Source organism: Podarcis tiliguerta, assembly GCF_965153285.1.
Source record: "Podarcis tiliguerta genome assembly, chromosome: 10".
Classification (NCBI taxonomy): domain Eukaryota; kingdom Metazoa; phylum Chordata; class Lepidosauria; order Squamata; family Lacertidae; genus Podarcis; species Podarcis tiliguerta.
In genome coordinates this window covers 64,998,717-65,018,862 of record NC_139543.1, presented here as the reverse complement: position 1 = coordinate 65,018,862, position 20,146 = coordinate 64,998,717, and the positions used below count along the sequence as shown (strand labels likewise).

The following is a 20,146-nucleotide window of genomic DNA, read 5'->3' as shown; positions in this document are numbered from 1 at the left end:
GTGACTCCCCTTCTTCTCTTTCCATGGTTCATTTTGCATAACATAAATCACTGCATATTTTAAATAAGCTAAACCATTCAGTATTCCATTATCACATCCATCAAAACTTATTTACACTGTTGAATTTATCTGAATGCCACCAACGTTTTCGAGTGTACGCAATTATTCCCACCCACCCACCCCGGTATATTCAATAAATATTTTTTCCAACCTTCTTTAAACGTATGTTCTTCTTGTTCTCTTATTCAATACGTTAGGGCCGCAAGCTGAGCATATTCCATCAGTTTAAGTTGCCATTCTTCTTTAGAATCATAGAATCATAGAGTTGGAAGAGACCACAAGGGCCATCGAGTCCAACCCCCTGCCAAGCAGGAAACACCATCAGAGCACTCCTGACATATGGTTGTCAAGCCTCTGCTTAAAGACCTCCAAAGAAGGAGACTCCACCACACTCCTTGGCAGCAAATTCCACTGTCGAACAGCTCTTACTGTCAGGAAGTTCTTCCTAATGTTGAGGTGGAATCTTCTTTCTTGTAGTTTGGATCCATTGCTCCGTGTCCGCTTCTCTGGAGCAGCAGAAAACAACCTTTCTCCCTCCTCTATGTGACATCCTTTTATATATTTGAACATGGCTGTCATATCACCCCTTAACCTCCTCTTCTCCAGGCTAAACATGCCCAGCTCCCTTAGCCGTTTAGTTGGGACCTCACTCATTTTCCATTTTGGGGCTAACAAAACATGGGAGGGATTTTTGGTTTCTCTTTCTTGTTGTTTTTTTAATGTATTTTGTGCTGTTTATATTATAATTTTATGCTGTGGGCTGTCCTGAGATCTACAGGTATAGGGTGCTATAAGAAATTATTATTATTATTATTATTATTATTATTATTATTCCAGTTGGGGGACTCTTTGATAGCATGTCCATAAGTCCACCTGTTGCCAGCAAATCATTTCAATATCACATAAATAGTTGTGGAAATGAGACTTAAGAGCCATTAATTTTTATAGCAAACTGAACTCAAATAGCCCATGCTAAGTTTAACTTATTTGTTATGAGACCTACGTGTTCAGGCTTTGATGACCTCCTTCAAAACGATTTATGCCAAGTTTATTAAACATCCTTGTCTTCATGTTTGTAACCTTGTGAATAAAACTTAAAGTGCTATTTTGCTTTGAAGCACTTCCTGGGCTTTAGAAGGGATACACTCTTTATCCCACTTTATTTGGCTTTTGAGTGTTAAGCAATAGCCTGTATCGCCTTCTGAATAAAAGAATTTTATGTGCATTAAAAAGATGGTAGTAATCTTTGCTTAAGGACGACAGCAACAAAGAGTCAACAAGAATGTTTATTGTGAATGTTTATTGTGAAACAGGAAACTTTACTGAGGCCTATTGGTGAATGTCCAAAACAAGCTACGTAAGATATGCATTCCTGATGTTTACTGATAAATCTGAAGGCTGACCAAGCACCTTTGGCCAATAACCAGATTTCAGCCTTATTCAGGTGGAAGTCCAGCATTTTCCATAATAGATTCACCATATTACCCAAACCAGATTTATTTATTTTTCCATCTTGTTTTCAGCACTTACACCTGCCCTTCGGTCAGTGACAGTTATGGCAGAAATTAAATCTGTTTATTTACCAGGGGCACTTGGTTGGCATTAAAATAACCAGTGAATATCCAGGTTTTGGGCACTTGGCACTGTCCTCCTTAAAAAACTTAAGAATTCATAGCAGATAGTATCATTCACAGATTTGGACATTTATCAGATGTCTATATGCATGCTTGTGTATAAACCTATGTGTGTGTCAATTAAAACTGAATGGTAGAGCAGATATAAACAAGGAAAAGTACACAACTGTATGACAGAGGACAGAGATTTATATGCCCAAAATATTAATGCACCTGTTTGATTGTGAAATCCTTTTCATAGTTATGAACTTTTAAGTAATGCAATGGATCTCATTTTTTATTACTTTGCTCTTTTCAGTACCTGTAAGAGAATTCAGATCTCTGCATTTCCAGCTTTTATCACCATACTCTCTCACTCTGTTTTGCAGCAATCATTGGCATTTCTCATAATAAGCACATAAAGGGTGAAAAACAGATCTGTAGCTCTAAACAGAGTAGGCTTGTGCTGGGAGTCCTGATTGACTGCCTGTGTTTGCGTAATATTCACATTTCACATGTAAACATAATTGCTGTGGTGTGTTTAAGAACAAATGTTTAGCCCTCCGGGTTATACACTCAGTATTAGAGCCAGGGCAAGCTAGTTGCACCCATTGAAGATATGTTAGTTATGAATAACTTTTCACATTGGTTTCAGTAGGACCTAAGCGCAGCTAACCTGCTCCGGTTCCAACTTAGAAACACATAAACACATCACTTAAACACACAACACACACGGCAGAAATACTAAAGACTAAGCAATCCATAAAACGAAACCTGAATTGCGTGACTTTTAGGATTTCATGAGGTTTTAGCAAACGACCACAGCTCTTTTTGCTGGGTGCCATATAAATCTGGCTCAGGAAATATCGTCTAGGCAAAGAGATTCAGAGAGAAAGGAAGTAGAAAATAGGAGTGTGAAAGAGAAAGGAAGTTCCCTCCCCATGTCACAGGTGAACAGTGACAGGAGGAGTTACTGATCTTGTAGCCAAACAGGAAGTCTGAGGTAGGGATTTAGCTCCAGTTCATGTCTTAATCACAAAGCCACCATCTCCGTCAGTGAGAACTACTGTAGAGGGACTCAAGGCCCACTTTCTAAGCCCTCTCAGTCTGTGAAGCAGGAAGGAAAACCTTGCAAATCAGTTGCTTGGAATTGATCCTTGTTTGCCTTTGGCCAGAAAGGCCCATTTTCCCCAGTGTTTCCGTAACACAACTGGCCAAGCAGGTTAGACACTTCCCCGGCACTCCTGTGGACTACAGTCATTCCATGCCTGCAGTTTTATGCTTTCCAGCATATGAGGCTTTCCTCCTTCGCTAGCAAACTGCAGTGTAATTTCTGCACGTGATCCAGTAAACTTAACAAGTAATATGCTTCACCGGGGGGACCTTTTGCCTTTGAGAAAACTCATCGTAGGTACCCATTCCATACAACGAAAGTTCCTTATATTGGTTGAGGAGTGACCATAGGCTGAAGGTAGAGGCTGCACAATCCCAGGTAGAAGGCTCTGAGGAAGAAGGAGAAGGGAGGTATTATGCCATTCCAGTTGGAGGAAACAATATCGGGCTAGATCACAGATGGGGGATCTATGGACCTGCAACTCTCCTCATCCTCTGATCATTAGACATGCTAGCTAGGGCTGATGGGACTTGGAGGCACTCCATCGTTGCACTAGAGTGACCAGTGGCCTACTTCAGTATAAGGCAACTTGATTTCATGTGAGGGTTCATTCATTCATTCATTCATTCATTCATTCATTTTATTTTATGTCTCGCCTCCTTTCCATCGTGGAGCCCAAGGTGTCATGCATTGGGGTCTCCCATCTGGGCCTTGACCTAGAATAAGAATAAGAATAATTTATTACTTGTACCTCACCCATCCAACTGGGTGGCTTCCAGCAGACTTTTAACAACAACACATCGGACAATAAAAGCTTCCTGGTACAGACCTAATGCAGACATAGTGGTCGCTTCCTGTTCTTACGTTTACATCCTGCCTTTCCTCTAAGGAACTTGAGTCAGCCCCCTTGATTCTGCCCCCTTTTTACTTCCGCAGCAACTCTGCGGTTCGGGGTAGGGTGAGAGGTGAACAACTAGCCCAAGGTCACCCATCAATCTTTGCGGAGGAGTGTGGACTTAAATTTGTGTCTCCCCGGCCCCTAGTCCAGCACTCAGAGACCCAAGCCGTGGGGTTTTCTTTTTCCAGTGAGAGCACTCAACACCTTTTGCGTTTGCATCCATAAAAGCATTTTAAACCCCCCCAAGTTATAAAATAAAGCAGCCACAAGGAAGGGTTGGCTGTGTAGCAAAAAGGAGGACACAAATCTCTGCATGTGTTCATAATTATCTGTATCCTTTCTCGCACGTGAAGCTTTTCACATAAGTTATGAAGTCATCTAAGTCTAAAAAGGGGCGAATTTCATGATTTCTATCAGATATTTATTCAGTTAATACTTGCTTTGTCAACTGTTTTGTAAACCTACCCTGTAACTTCATTTATCAGATTTATCTTTATAGAGCTCTATTTATTTTATTCATTTTGTAAAAACAAACTTTTAAAAAGCGATGACACGAGAAGTTCGTTGTACATGCTATAGAAATTACACATGCTATAGACATTACCCAAAGCAGCTTGCTATGGAGACAGCTGCAATGTATGGCATGACTGGAAACATCGTTATTTTGTCATATTCTGAATATGCTTCCATATTGAACGGAATAGGCAGATTCCACCAGCCTGTTTCTGAATGCTGTAAACCTTCTATGTCTCTCTCTCTCTTTTCCATTTACCCTTCAGTAAACGGAGCCACGGCACAAATGTCAAAGGAATGGAAAGTTACTCAGTAACAGTTTTTATACCCTTGATCTTATCAGTTAGTTGAGCTGGAAGAGTTTGGCTAATAAGTAATAACACAGCAATACCTGCACCCCAGACTGTATATATTAGGGACACGTCATCAAGATTGTCTTCTGCAGGGGGAGGGAGGGGTGATGATTTGGCTCTGTGCAGCATGGAAGTAAAAGCATCTTACTTCCCACACCGGCACCAATCCCTGTTGTGCAGTGCTTGAACCACTGGAATAAACGAATGGAGATTTTTTCATTCATTGCTGCAAGCAAATATCAAAGGTATACCCCAAAACAGTTAGTGGTGCCTCTACCCCACCCACCAGTCAGAAATATTTTGCACACATATCAGCACGCAGGCAGAGATGCGAGATGCGGGCATATATGGGTCGTGATCTTTTATGGGTAAAGAAGAGCCACTCCCTGACTTACAGAAGATCCTCCGCCAAGACCTTCTTTCTCTTTCTTGTGCGCGAAAAGGCAACATCCCCCTGCACAGCATTCATTACAATTCGTGGGCAGCTTAGCGGTCTCTGCTGGCCTGGATTATGAGACAAAATGGCATTTCACAAGTTTCTACCATTAGATTTGGGAAGTGAAAGTCCCGTTTTTAGACTTCTAATAATCAGGATATCTTGGGCTGTGTGTGCACTGGGTTTCTACCTTCCTGGAAGTGACATGGAAATACTGCAACTATTTTGGGGTACTTTCTAGTATTCAGGAGGTCTGCACGGGTACCAGATTTCAGCTTCCTGAGTCATGTGGAAGTGCAAAGGAAGTTATGTATATGTTTATATTGTTGTTTAGTCGTTTAGTCATGACCGACTCTCTGTGACCCCATGGACCAGAGCATGTCAGGCACTCCTGTCTTCCACTGCCTCCCACAGTTTGGTCAAACTCATGTTGGTAGCTTCGAAAACGCTGTCCAACCATCTCGTCCTCTGTCATCCCCTTCTCCTTGTGACCTCAATCTGAAGCAGGAACTGGCAAGCCACTCTAGTATCCCTACCAAGAAAATTCCATGGACAAAACCAACAGGCATATGTATATATAGAAACAGTTTATAGTGGAGGTGTGTGTGTGTGTGTGTGTGTGTGTGTGTGTACACATTCATAAATTGAGTCTATGTAAATAGAGTGTGGTGGCACATAATCTTCTCTCTGTTGAATAGCTTTGGGAAGTAATTGGCTGCATGAAGTGCCTTTAAAAACACACACACACCCCTAAGCCATCAACTTTTCCCTGCCTTTTTATCCCAGATCCGAGACGAATGGGGGAACAAGATCTGGATCTGCCCCGGCTGCGAGAAGCCAGATGACGGCAGTGCGATGATAGGCTGCGACGACTGTGACGACTGGTACCACTGGTGAGTGCCTGCCCCTTAAAGTGAAGCTGGAGAATAACTTTTATCTGTCCTTGGCTACCTCTCTCTTTTACAATCTTCCATGCCTTATATGAAGCAGGCAATATTTTCACTTGCTGTTGAATCCGGCCATTCCTGAGGCAGCAGAGGCCAACAGTGTGATGGCTCCAATGTCCCAACCAACTGCTGGTTGACTTTTAAAGAGACCAGATTGTCCGTAGTGACAGAGACGAGAGTTGTGTGCTGGCTGTTTGCCCTGTGTGCAATACTGAACTCCCTTCACACGGGACTGAAGTCGGGATATGAAGCCATCTGAACTTAATTCTACGCTTAGCCAAATCTTAACGAGTTTTTTTCCATCCGCAAAATTAGACCCGCTCCACAACTTGCGGGACTGGATCAGTTAACTGATATTCTTAATCATCTTGTGCATTTAGAGTTATAACTGATCCGCCCAAAGCGTACAAAAGAAACCCGAAACGTTTTTTTCGCTAACCTTCATCATCCTAAGAGTATCAGCTGCTCTAAAGTGGGTGGGATTTTTAAAGGAGTTCAAGTGAATTCTGGGGAGTGGGGAGAGGGAAGTGCAACACAGCACAACCAATGAATTTGGGGTCTGAATGGCCAAATTATAATGTCCTAAAGAAAGTTACATTATTTAATTGCAGGCACACATTTTGAATATCGCATAGTTGTTATAAAGGACAGTTACAGAACTACTCATAAACTACAATTCAAACAAGGTGCCATAAACTTAACACATTAATACAGTGACACCGTGCCATTTAAATAACTTTTTTTATAAGGGAGTAACTTGGGCTGACCTTAATTTTACCCATTCAGTATCTTACTTTATTCATAGCCAAGAAGGGTTTAAAAGAAAAGGGAATAATAGTTCATGAGTTATTAGGTGTATGTGAGAAATGGTTATTATGGAACACAGATATCATCCCTTTATCATAAGCAAAATAATGTATAATGCCGTGCCCAGAGATTTTAAATAACAGGAGTTATTTACAGTGGTACGTCGCAAGACAAATGCCTCACAAGACGAAAGAGTTTTTCGTTTTCTGAGTTGCTTCGCAAGACGAATTTCCCTATGGGCTTGCTTTGCAAGACGAAAACGTCTTCCGCCTTTTTAAAAAAACCGTCAATGCATTCCTATGGGAAACCGTCAATACACAGTGGTGCTTCGCAAGACAAACTCACAAGAAAAAACTCGCAGAACGAATTACTTTTGTCTTGCGAGGCACCACTGTATGTCATTGGGTTTTTGATTATCTGTGATTTAATTTGTCTGTCTGACCCCTGTTTTAGATTAGTGAGAGGGTCCCTTCCCACAATATAACCGGGTCAGATCTGCAAAACAAGCTTCTGTCAATTCCTTCATTGCAAGGGTTTGGACTAGATGACCCTAAGGGTCCTGTCCAACTCTTCCATTCTAGGATTAATCGCAGAAGAGTAGAGCTTGCAGCCCTAGTTAAAAACGACAGCTGGTGTTTCACTTATTGGGAACCCTCGTTCATTTTCTTACATTTGCCTCTTGTGTTCTCCAACGCGCAGGCTTTGCGTCGGAATCACGGCTGCTCCCCCGGAAGAAATGCAGTGGTTCTGCTCCAGGTGTGCCAGCAAAAAGAAAGATAAAAAACACAAGAAGGGGAAACACAGAGCACACTGAAGCCGCTGGGGAGACCGGTCGGACTGTCGCTGCAGCACTTCAGCCCTGACCCCTTTCGTCGCCATCAGGTTTTGAGGACGTGTGATTCTTGAGAGAATTGGGGACAAACGCCCACTGTCCGCCCTGAGCTGGCTGCTTGTCCTTCCCTCCCCGATGCTCCTTCGTCGAACGGTGTTGGCCTAGATCAGGAATTCTCTGCCACGAACTCACCGGCTGAAGAGCCAAGAGAGTCTATGGCCAAAGAGAGCTGTGTTGATCGGCCACGGCTTTGCTGACACTTGTACATATTGCTGCCCTTCTTCCAGCTGCTCCCCCCCCCCCACCTCTTCAGAGTTCTGTCCTTTCAGAAACAGGAAAGTCTGCCCAAATGTGGGCGGCTGTCCCTTGGGAGCCACTCAAATGATTTCCCCGCAGCTTCCTCTTCCGCGTCGCCAGATAATCATTAAAGACACAGGGTGGGGTAGCTTCCTGGTAAATATTTTTCTGACAAGAATATATGAAACCTCTCTTCTTCTCGCTCCTCCTCCTCCTCCTGCCCCTCCTTGATTTTTAAGACCTAACCTTAATAAACATGCTTGAGCTTTTTGTGAAATAACTTCTATTTTTTTAAAAGACGGGAAAGTTTCTATGGTGGCCAACTCCCTTCTTTTTTGTGTGTGCGTTTTTGCGCTCCTTGAGGCTCTAATGATGTGATATAGACTCTTGCCCCCTCCTCCATCCCATCAGAGTTTATTCTGTCCTCTTTGTCGCTTGCACATTTCACAGGCATGTCCAAGTTATTTGCATAAACAGATTTTTCCTCAGGCAGATACTCCTTAGGTTCTGTTATTTTCAAAGATTGCAGCAGGACGGTTTTCATTATTTTTAAGGTACAGCGTAGCATTTTCTAGAATTCCCCAATAATATACTGATGGGGCAAAGCTTAGAAAATGCTTACCCAGATGCACCTAGTTTCAGTGCTGCTTCTCAAGCTATGCTTTAAAGATGCAACCTTCTGGGTTGTTCCCATACCTGAAGATGCCTGCAGATGTGAGAATGGCAGTTGGGTTTAAACAGCAGAATGCATGCACAGTGTTGACAGTTCTAAATGGTGCCTGCATGCTTTCAGTGACCTTGGAGCCAATGCTTGCGAAATGACTGGGCCCTAACACTTCCTTGCGTATTCTGGGGAACACGGTCATTTAAGCACACATGCAACATTTGCAATGGGTAAATGCCATTCAATAGCTCCACCGCAGTTCAAAAGAGGTGCGAAAGAACGGAATGGTGCATGCAGAAGATACGGTTTAGGATGAAGAAGAAACTGAGGCTCTGAGGAGGTCCATCTCTTTTCCCTTCAATGCTTCCCAGGGGAAGACCGGTCTTCTTCCAGCCAACTTGACGTGCCATTGTGCAGGTCCTCATTTTCCAGAATAAATCAGGGGTCACCACCATAGGCATGGCTTGAAGTATGTCACTGGGTGAAGACTCTCCACTACTTATCTCAACCTCCTTCACCTTCTATATCTGCAATCATTATACGGTTGCCTTCAGTGGGTGGAGAGAGATCTCAGAGTGTACAGTCGCTACCAACCATCTGCCCACAGCCCTGCAATGCCAGGAGGTTGTTCCAGCAACCTCTCAGCTTCCTCTCCAACCTGGAAAGCTGAATGCCACATGCTGTGGCGGATCCACTGCGCGTGAGGCCTTCAGTGTGCTGCTTCTCTCTGAACGGCATCTGCTGCCCAAGCTCTGACATATTGGCACATGCTTCTTTAAAAAAGAAATAGCGCACATCTCTCTTTAAAAAAATTGACACCTGCGGTTTTCAGATACGGTCTGCCAGTTTCCTGTATACAAAGCCCAAATGCCAGAAATTTCACCAGCTGTACAAAAGGAGAGTTTACCAAATTTAATTGTACCAAAAGAATTTTGAGCTGGGATCCCTATTTCCAAATTGTTGTGTAAGTCATCAGGCTTGACCGCATTCATATTTGCTTGAGTCAGCACTGCAGCCACAACTTTTCCTCCTTTGGAGCTGTAGTTGTTTTGTGAGCCTTTTTACAGTGATTTCCCCCCCCCCCTTTTTTTAAAGGCAAATGCAAAGTGTTCATGAGGTGTATGTTATCTGTGTCCATTGTCGGAGAGCAGAAAAACTAAGGTTGCCATAAAACTTGTAAATGTTACTGGACATCTCACTGCATTTCTTGAAGAGGTAAATAAACTATTGTAAAAAATGTGAATCCTACCTCCTGCATTGCATTTAAGGAAACCTAAAAGGGAGTGTTTATAACTTAACTGTATTGTTATTATAAGAATCTGGCATCTCTCTGGGTCTGGAATATTGGTGCATTCAATATCACTTGGCATTGGTCCAACTCCACCATGAAAAGTAAATAAATAAATCCCACTTTGGTTGGCAGACTCCATTACCATTACCTCTTGTTGCTTAAAGGGTTCTGGCTGCCACAAAAACTGGGTAGAGTCGAGGACTGGGTAGCCCCAGTCATTAGAGACCAAGTGCAGATTTTGGGTCTGTAGGTCCCCTTTTTCTGGTGGAGGGATTCATTTCTTTGGAAAAAGTTCCTTCCATTGGAGGAAGGGAACCTCTGCATACAGCCCAAGGAGAAATTTCAACAAATGTATGGCCCCAAATTGGCACAGAGGGTTTAAACTCAGATGGTAAAAAGAAAAACGGTAAAGGACCCCTGGACGGTTCAGTCCATTCAAAGGCAACTATGGGGTTTGTTTGGGCACTCATCTTGCTTTCAGGTCAAGGGAGCCAGTGTTTGTCCACAGACAGCTTTCCGGGTCATGTTGCCAGCATGACTAAACCGCTTCTGGCACAACGGGACACCGTGACGGAAGCCAGAGCGTATGGAAATGCCGTTTACCTTCCCGCCACAGCAGTACCTATTTATCTACTTGCACTGGCGTGCTTTCAAACTGCTAGGTTGGCAGAACAAACTCAGATGAGTGCAAGGGCCCTAATACTAGATGCACAGGGGCAACACCTGTAAATTCAGGGGGGAAATGCCATTCAGATGCAAAATTTCACCTCCGTTGGACACAAGCAAACATTGGGGAGGGGACAGATGGTTGTGGAAACGTTTGCAAATATATCCATTTATTACATTTAGCAGGAAAGTTACACCAGGCGGTATTATTTGTATGCCACTATACTATCAGTGGTTTACAGCAATGAAACAAAACCATACAATAAAAGCCGTAAAAAGTTAAATGCAGGTTAACCATTGTTTGAAGCATGTCTTCTTAATTGCCTGTACAGGCCTGGCAGACTAGAACAAATTTCAGCAGCTGTTTGAAAGAGTTTGGATTTGATATCCCGCTTTATCACTACCCGAAGGAGTCTCAAAGCGGCTAACATTCTCCTTTCCCTTCCTCCCCCACAACAAACACTCTGTGAGGTGAGTGGGGCTGAGAGACTTCACAGAAGTGTGACTGGCCCAAGGTCACCCAGCAGCTGCATGTGGAGGAGCGGAGACGCGAACCCGGTTCCCCAGATTACGAGTCTACCACTCTTAACCGCTACACCACACTGGCTAGTTAGTACAGTAGTACAGAAGGCACCTACTGAATCTGTTTTGGCAGAGTAGTCCATAGGACTGGGCTGATGACACTAAAGACTTGGGTTCTTCTTGTTGTCAAATGAGCCTTTCCAACTTGGGAAATGACCAGTGATGTTCCTGCACATAATCTCAGTGATCAAGATGGGATATAAGGGTTCAGGCGATCCCTAAAATACCCTGGACCTAAATTCTTCAGGGCTTTGTAAATTAAATCAGGAACCTCGAACCCATCTCAGTAGGAAGTGGGCAACTGTTTTAACAATGGCGCCACACGTTTTCTTTTTAAAAAATATTTTTTGTTTTACATATTTAAAATTATAATCCCACCAGAGCATATCCACAGTTAAAAGATTCCTCCTAATCTCTGGACTTCCCACCTTCCCCTCCATAGATTCTGTTATTAAACCTTTTTCTACTGCATCTTTTTTCAATAATTCATGTTTTTTCTAACGCCGCTATGTCCATATTTCTCATTACATTACAAGTGTTATTGCAGTCCTGCTAATGTTTTCAACTGCTTACAGTGGTCTTTAAGGTAAATTATTAATTTCCCCCATTCCTTATTAAAGTTCTGGTCTTTCTGGTTCCTGAGCTTTCTGGTCAGTTTTGCCATTTTGGCATAGTCCACCAACTTGATTTGCCATTCTTCTCTGGTAGGGACTTTGTCTTCCTTCCATCTCTGGGCTGACAATATCTGTGCAGCTGTCGTTCATACATAAAAGGTATTTTCTGCTCCCTTGGAATTTCAGCACCTACAATTCCTAATTTTTAAAAAATGGTGTCACACATTTTTGACCAGATGCCTCCATCAGCAACCATCTGGAGCTTCCGAATCACACCCAAGGGCAGCCCCATGTGGAGCACATTACAGTAGTCCAGCCTCAAGGTTACCAGCGCATGGACTACAGTGATCAACCTAACCTGGCCCAGGAACTGCCATAATGGGTGAGCCAGATGCAGCTGGTCAAAAGCACTCGTAGCCACAGAGGACGCTTGGGCCTCTATTGGCCAAGGTATCTCCAGGAATATCCTTGAGCTACGCACTTGCTCCTTCAGAGGGAGTGCAACCCTATCCAGGATAGCTAACTTGCCTATTTCCTGAGCACAAGAGCCACCCACCCAAAGAGCCTCCGTCTTCCCAGGATTCAAGCACAGTTTATGGGCCCTCATCCATTAGGGAAGCACCTAATGCTTTGCTTTATCAGGGTAGGGATAGACCTCTCAACATGCCACAGCCAATTTCTCCTCTCCCCTTCCTTGGCTATGTTGTTGTTTAGTCGTGTCCGACTCTTCGTGACCCCATGGACTCCTGGTCAGGCACTCCTGTCTTCCACTGCCTCCCACATTTTGGTCAAACTCATGCTGGTAGCTTCGAGAACACTCCAACCATCTCGTCCTCTGTCGTCCCGTTCACTTGTGCCCTCCATCTTTCCCAACATCAGGGTCTTTTCCAGGGAGTCTTCTCTTCTCATGAGGTGGCCAAAGTATTGGAGTCTCAGCTTCACGATCTGTCCTTCCAGTGAGGCTCCTCCAGCATCATAATTCAAAAGCATCAATTCTTCGTCGATCAGCCTTCTTTATGGTCCAGCTCTGACTTCCATACATCACTACTGGGAAAACCATAGCTTTAACTATACGGACCTTTGTCGGTTCATGGATCACTGCCTTGTCGTGGCGAAGGGGCTTGAATAACTCAGAGAAGCTATGAGCTATGCCATGCAGGGCCACCCAAGACGGACAGGTCATAGTGGAGAGTTTTGACTAAACATGATCCACCTGGAGCAGGAACCGGCAAGCCACTCCAGTATCCCTTCCAAGAAATCTCCATGGACAAAAACAACAGACCCATCATGACTAGTAACCATTAAAAGTCTTCTCCTCCACAAATTTGTCTAATTCTAAAGCCATCCAAGGTGGTGGCTGCATTTTAACGAGTTGTGTGCTGCCATGAGAGCTTGTGGGCAGAGGAACAGGCTATAGATACTACTAACCAAGGAAATATTGGATGCCGAGAGCCGAGTGAAGAATTGTGATGGTCTTTTCAAGGCTGCACCTCGCACCCATCTGGCTAGCAATCTGCCAGGCTGCACTTTACGACATCTGATTTGCTGAGCACATGGCTCAACAGTTGCTTCATGCCTTGGAAATGGCAAACAGAACCCAAGGCTCCCTGCCCCCTCAATTGCATTAAATCAAGATCATTTCCTAAAGAGAGAGAGAGAGTGACTGACACCATTTGTTAAGAGAGAGAGAGAGAGAGAGACGTTATTCAGAACATTATCTGCTTCGTTCTGCAGGCACGGAAATGCATCCACTTTTAGACTTTTAAAAACTTCTGAACAGAGAGAGAGGGAAGGAGGGAGGGAGGGAAAATACCCCACAGCGATCTAAAGATTGCACATAAAACTATTAGTATTGAAAACTTAGCCAGCATGGCTTCAGTGAACTTCATTCATTAACATTCTTGCTGGCAAGGTCTCCATATCTCAGCGTTCATTTTATACTTTAATTTGGTTAGTCGGCCTTTGTTTAATCGTCCTATTCAAAACGGAACAAAAGAGGTTTAGGTGATACAGAAGGGTAATGCACTATATTTTATCTCTCGAAAGCTCGGGCAAACTGGGGAGGTTCTGATACTCTCCGATTCTCTTTTCTCCCCAGGACATTTGGAATCACAAATCAGGCAGGGGATGATAAAGATCCCCACTGTACTTAGTGGCAGACACCTTCCAGAGCGGGGGTTTTTATTTTGGGGGGGGGGGAGGGAGAAGAGAAAGAAAACACTTTGTCACCCACAGAAATTATATTCTCAGCTCTACAGACTGTTCCAAAGGAAGATTATCTCTGCAAAAGAATGCCTGCGTTACACCTTCGGGTTAAGTGCCTGACGCTCAGCTCTGCACAAATGCCTCTCCATGAAAAAGTTGCGATGGAGAAGTTTGTGGCCTTCTCCCTGTGATCTTATGGTGGGTTCAGATGATCACTTCCCCCCCTTTGCAGCAGGAATGGGGAACCAGGTGGCATTGGAATCAGGGCATTTTGTCATCTAAGGCAAAGAACAAGAATGTGCTTCTTCTTCTTCCAGTTCCGTGGACAAAAGCAACCCAGACTGGTAGCTCACCCTTCCTTTGATACTAGCGATGGGGCATTCTCCTGCAAATACACACCAGAGCAGCAGGCTAGTTTATGGGATGTAAGACTGTTGGGGTGGCACCCAGAACTCTGCCCACCTCTCACCAGCTGCCTCACTCTGACAAGTGGAAGGGCCAGACCTTCCAGCCAGCATGGCCAATGACCATGGATTTCATTTTTATTTATTAAATTTGCATGCCGCCCTTCATCCGAAGATCACAGGGCGGTTCACAACAGGGGTATAGATAGTCCAATGGCTTCTCAAAGGCCCCCCGACTCCCCATGCAGCTTTTAAAAAAGGATTCGTGGCATGGAAAAAGTGAGGAGAGCAGAGGGTGGTAGCCAACAAAGTAGGGTCCAGTATAAACAGCCTCAGCCCAGTATACCTGAAGGAGTTTCTCCACCCCCATCGTTCTGCCCGGACACTGAGGTCCAGCTCTGAGGGCCTTCTGGCGGTTCCCTCACTGCAAGAAGTGAAGTTACAAGGAACCAGGCAGAGGGCCTTCTCGGTAGTGGCACCCGCCCTGTGGAACGCCCTCCCACCAGATGTCAAAGAGAAAAAAACTACCAGGCTTTTAGAAGACATCTGAAGGCAGCCCTCTTTAGGGAAGCTTTTAATGTTTAATAGACTATTGTATTTTAATATTCTGTTGGAAGCCGCCCAGAGTGGCTGGGGAAACCCAGCCAGATGGGCGGGGTATAAATAATAAATTATTATTATTATTATTATTATTATTATTATTGACATCCAATGTTAGAAGATTCAGGACAGACAGAAGAAAATACTTCTTCAACACAGCGCATGGTTAAACTATGGAACTCTCAGTCTACCATCTAAAACTTTCCTTCGGAAATTTTAAATGGTAGACTGAGAGGCATCCCTTATCAGAATAGGCTTTGTTTATGTTCTCAGGACGTCGACTGCATGAACCATATCCTACTGCATTGTGGGCAGTATGAGCAAGCAATTGATCGACTGACCAAACCCTTCCTTGCAAATTTGACTATGGGGTCATGAAGAGTCGGACATGACTAAATGACTAAACAACAACAACAGTCACAATGGGCATGTTCTACCAGAGGTAGCTGCTAGCGGTGAGAGTGCTCTTGCACCCAGGTCCAGCTTTCAGGCTTCCCATAAGTATCTGGTTGGCCACTGTGGGAAAAGGATGCTGGACTAGATGCGTCATCATTGGTCTAATCCAACCATGGGGAGTCGGGGAGCAAAAGAGAAGGCAAGTTGCATGACATCTGTGGCCATGGAAGTGAGAAGGGCAGGCACTGAGGAGGAGAAGTAGTGGTTTAAAACAACAGCAGATATTTGAATAAAGCAGGGAAGGGGGGTGGAGAACCAGTGGCGTAGCGTGGGGGGTGCAGGGGGGGGCCCGGCCGCACCGGGCACAACATCTGGGGGGGGGCGCTCGCACTCGCAGCTCTCTGCCCCTACTTGGCTCACTCACTCTCTCTCACTGCAGTGCTGGCTGTGCGAATCCGATCCGAGCCGCCGGGTCGCCCCCCACTGTGGAGGGGAGGGTGCCAGGTGTGCGGTGCGGTGTGGAGAGAGAGCGAGGGACTATCTGGGGGAGGGACAGTGCAGCGGGGGGGGGGCGCAAATTACTTGCCTTGCCCCGGGTTAGGGGGCGCAAATTACTTGCCTTGCCCCGGGTGCTGACAACCCACGCTACGCCACTGTGAAGAACTGAAAGGAAAATGGCACCCTGATTTCATGCAGATCCAGGATTGTCATGTGGCTCTACAGATCCTCCAATCCAGGCTTCACTCTGACTTCATGCAAATGCAGAATTATTGTCGTGGTGCTGCAGATCCTCCAACGGGAGCTGTGTGATGACAGCCTTACATTTGTATATATATAGGAAGATATACATCTACATTACACACACACATAATCCGTATGTTCACACAGAGAGAAGAAAGCAAGAGAAGCACCAACTGGAAGAGTGATACTGTACGTTGTGTTCTTGGGGCAGGGGCTGGTGTACAATTAGCACAGATCAGAACATCTCATACGCTACATGCCCACAAATTGAATCAGTGGTTTCTCTTCTCCTGCCTGTTCACATCAGGTGTGCTAGTGACATCTTCACCATACCCAGGGCTTCTTTTTTTGCAGCTGGAGCTCACAGGAGCTCAGCTCTAGCACTTCTCTTAAAAATATATATATATTAAGTTTTCCATTTTAACAATCCAATCAAATCACATTTAATGTTCCAAATTATACAAATACATATCAAATAGTCCAAATATTCTGCCTAAATTGTAAATTTTTTTGTTGGGACTTCCCATGCTTCACGTTTGGGGGGGTCTCTGATCATCTCATATCTCAGAAGAAGAAGAAGAAGAGGAGGAGGAGGAGTTTGGATTTGATATCCTGCTTTATCACTACCCAAAGGAGTCTCAAAGCGGCTAACATTCTCCTTTCCTTTCCTTCCCTACAACCAACACTCTGTGAGGTGAGTGGGGCTGAGAGACTTCAGAGAAGTATGACTGGCCCAAGGTCATCAAGCAGCTGCATGTGGAGGAGCGGGGAAGCGAACCCGGTTCACCAGATTACGAGACTACCGCTCTTAACCACTACGCCACACTGGCTCTGCTGCCTTGAATAGCTCAGGGAAGAAGAAGAAGAGAGTTTGGATTTTATATCCCGTAGGATATAGATGCCTTTCATCAACCTAGTGCACTGAATGGGGTAACTGTGCCCCTGAAGGACCAGGTGCGCAGCCTGGGAACATGGCCCTCATATTTCTGGCTACTCCCCGCACCTGAGCAACTGCCTCACTCTGCCTCATCGTAGGACTGGCCCTGCATGCATGGCAGATGCGCCACCGCAGAACCATAGCCCTTCCTAAAGTCGGGACAGCCCTCACTTCCTCTTTCATTGAAGTGGCACCTCTACATTCTCAGCCCCGGATCCCAGAAACCCAGAAGTAGCAGAAGAAAACAAGGAGGAAGAGGAGGAGGAGCATTTTCTCCAGGCAGTTGCATCAGGATCTCTTCCTTGCATGAGAGATGCTTATCAGCCAATATGTTAATGGTAGCAATTTGTGGTCTTCGGGGAACGAAGAGCACTCTCTGGCAACTGCCAACTCCATGGAAGACTCTTTAATTAGTAGTTGCGTTTGCTTCTAACCTAGATTAAAGAGAGTTGCCCAGATTAGGGAGGGAGCAAGGAAATGGGTTGTAGGCCGTCTTTGCTGAACCAAAGCCAGGATTAAGTCGGTGAAGAAGCTGGGTCAACAAATGGAAGACGTCTCGCTGACTCCACCACTGCTATTATTGGCCCTTCTTCTACCCCATCCGGATGATTTACGAGCTGGCCTCTGGCTCCTCATCACCATCCTTGTTATCTGCTGCAGATTATAAAATGTCTGAGCAGTGATTGCTCATGGATTCAGGGAGTCACGCTACCTGCTCTGCTCCAAATCCCTCCACACAAAGTCTAACTTCTCCAGGTAGCATTATGGGAAGCATTACGGTTCGCTCCTAGCTGAAACATAGTTTGTGTCAGTCTAACTGGCTCCAGGGCCGTCTTTACCCAGGGTGCAAGGGGTGCAGGGCACCCGGGCGCTGAATTCTGGGGGGTGCCAGGCACCCAGCGCTGAAGCCGCCTAAGCTCTTAACTACCTACCTGTTATAATAAATACCGTATTTTTCGCTCTATAAGACGCACCAGACCACAAGACGCACCTAGTTTTTGGAGGAGGAAAACAAGAAAAAAAATATTCTGAATCTCAGAAGCCAGAACAGCAAGAGGGATCGCTATGCAGTGAAAGCAGCAATCCCTCTCACTGTTCTGGCTTCTGGGATAGCTGTACAGCCTGCATTCGCTCCATAAGACGCGCACACATTTCCCCTTACTTTTTAGGAGGGGAAAAGTGAGTCTTATAGAGCAAAAAATACGGTAATAATAATATTTTTTTATTTATACCCTGCCCTTCCCAGTTCAGAAAACCGGGCTCAGGGTTGCTAACAACAAATTTAAAACACTTAATTGATGCAACAAAAAAACAGCATAAAATACAGTATAAAAAGTGAATAGCAATAAATTCAGAATTCAAAAATCAATTTAGGGAGGAAATCCATCCAACCAGGGCTAGCTGGCTAAATTAGTCCTATTTGGGCCAGCGAGGAGACCGGGGAGAATAAGCTGTGGGATCCCAGAGCAGGTAATCTTCATAAAAAGGGGAGGAGGGGGAATGAAGGGGAATAAAAGATCAGGCTAAGTTCAAATTGAAAGCCAGGCGGAATAGCTCTGTCTTACAGGCCCTGCGGAAGGAAGTTAAATTGTTATGAAATAATAAATAATTTTGATCAAGCTTGAAAAACAAAATACAGTGGTACCTCGGGTTACATACGCTTCAGGTTACATATGCTTCGGGTTACAGACTCTGCTAACCCAGAAATAGTACCTCGGGTTATGAACTTTGCTTCAGGATGAGAACAGAAATTGTGCGGCGGCGGCAGGAGGCCCCATTAGCTAAAGTGGTACCTCAGGTTAAGAACAGTTTCAGGTTAAGAATGGACCTCCAGAACGAATTAAGTACTTAACCCGAGGTACCACTGTACATATATACCTATGTATTACTGAAATGTCTTGACTTTGTGCACTTATTTACCAAAGACGCACCGCACCAGCAGCGGCGCTTGTCATTCACAACGGTGGCGCTTGTCAGACTCAACGATTTGGGGCACTGGGCAGATTTTTGCACCCCGGCGGCACATATGCTAAAGACTTCTGTGACTGGCTCACATTGACCCTGTCTTACCTTTGACTCCTGTATGACTGTGGCGTGAACAGGAAGGGAGAGGGTTCATGTGCTTGAATCCTGTTTGTACATTTCCCATAGGCATCTGGTTAAGACCAGTGAGGACAGGATGTTGGACTAGATGGGCCATTGGCCTGATCCAGAAGGACCTAACACTCTTATGTATGTACCTTGAAGGCATTCTCTGAATTGGTGATTATAATCCACGTAACCATGGCCCTGATCAATGGATAATTGCATTGATCACATGGTGACTCACAGCAAAATACTCGTTTAATCTGTTAATCAAGACTGATAGTTCAATGGGGAAGGACACCTCCCACATCAGCAGCTTCATGGAAGTGCAGAACTTTAGAGTTGAAAGCAGGCGCACCCCAACGCAACGTGGTCTAGTGGGAAGGTGCCCCAGGCTGACCAGTGTGGCCTGGTGCGCAAATGTAACACTGGGAGGCATCCTGGCTGGTCTCTCCTAATGCGATAGTCATCACGTTGTTGTTGTTGTTTAGTCGTTCAGTCGTGTCTGACTCTTCGTGACCCCATGGACCAGAGCACGCCAGGCCCTCCTGTCTTCCACTGCCACCCGCAGTTTGGTCAGATTCATGTTTGTAGCTTCGAGAACACTGTCCAACCATCTCGTCCTCTGTCGTCCCCTTCTCCTTGTGCCCTCCATCTTTCCCAACATCAGGGTCTTTTCCAGTGAGTCTTCTCTTCTCATGAGGTGGCCAAAGTATTGGAGCCTCAGCTTCACAATCTGTCCTTCCAGTGAGCACTCAGGGCTGATTTCCTTAAGAATGGATGCGTTTGATCTTCTTGCAGTCCATGGGACTCTCAAGAGTCTCCTCCAGCACCAAGTCATCACGTACATGCACATAACATCCCACATAGCCACCCACCCACCCTAATGCTAGGCACAGCTTGGCCCCTGTGGTTTGAAGGGACTGTGAGGGTCATCTAGTCCAACTCCCTGCAGTGCAGGAACCTCAGCTAGATCATCCATGACAGACGGCCCTCCAACCTCTGCTTACAAGCCTTCAAGGAAGCAGAGTCCACCACCTCTCGTGGGAGTCTGTTCCACTGCTGAACAGCTCTTACCACCAGAAAGTTCT

General features: G+C 45.1%; 1 protein-coding gene and 1 long non-coding RNA gene across 5 annotated transcripts in view; one reads left to right on the top strand and one right to left on the bottom strand.

Annotated features, from left to right (window-relative positions):
• Positions 1 to 9,777, top strand: part of TAF3 (TATA-box binding protein associated factor 3) — a 144,081-nt gene extending 134,304 nt beyond the window's left edge. For 2 of the 4 annotated variants that reach the window (XR_014502605.1, XR_014502606.1), the window contains exons 6-8: positions 5,774 to 5,880; positions 7,441 to 9,291; positions 9,352 to 9,777. Coding sequence is in view for 2 of the 4 variants with exons in the window: in XM_083401909.1 (XP_083258035.1) it covers positions 5,774 to 5,880; positions 7,441 to 7,555 (222 nt within the window). In the remaining 2 variants the exon portion in view is untranslated. Of the gene's footprint in view, positions 1 to 5,773; positions 5,881 to 7,440 lie in introns of all 4 variants that reach the window. The other 2 variants (XM_083401909.1, XM_083401910.1) reach the window with 1 other exon arrangement.
• Positions 700 to 19,252, bottom strand: LOC310659278. The gene is made up of 3 exons (XR_014502711.1): positions 19,041 to 19,252; positions 12,901 to 12,934; positions 700 to 5,485 (listed from the first exon to the last, which is right to left on the bottom strand). It is a non-coding gene; the product is annotated as an uncharacterized lncRNA (long non-coding RNA).
• Positions 19,253 to 20,146: the final 894 nt, after the last annotated feature.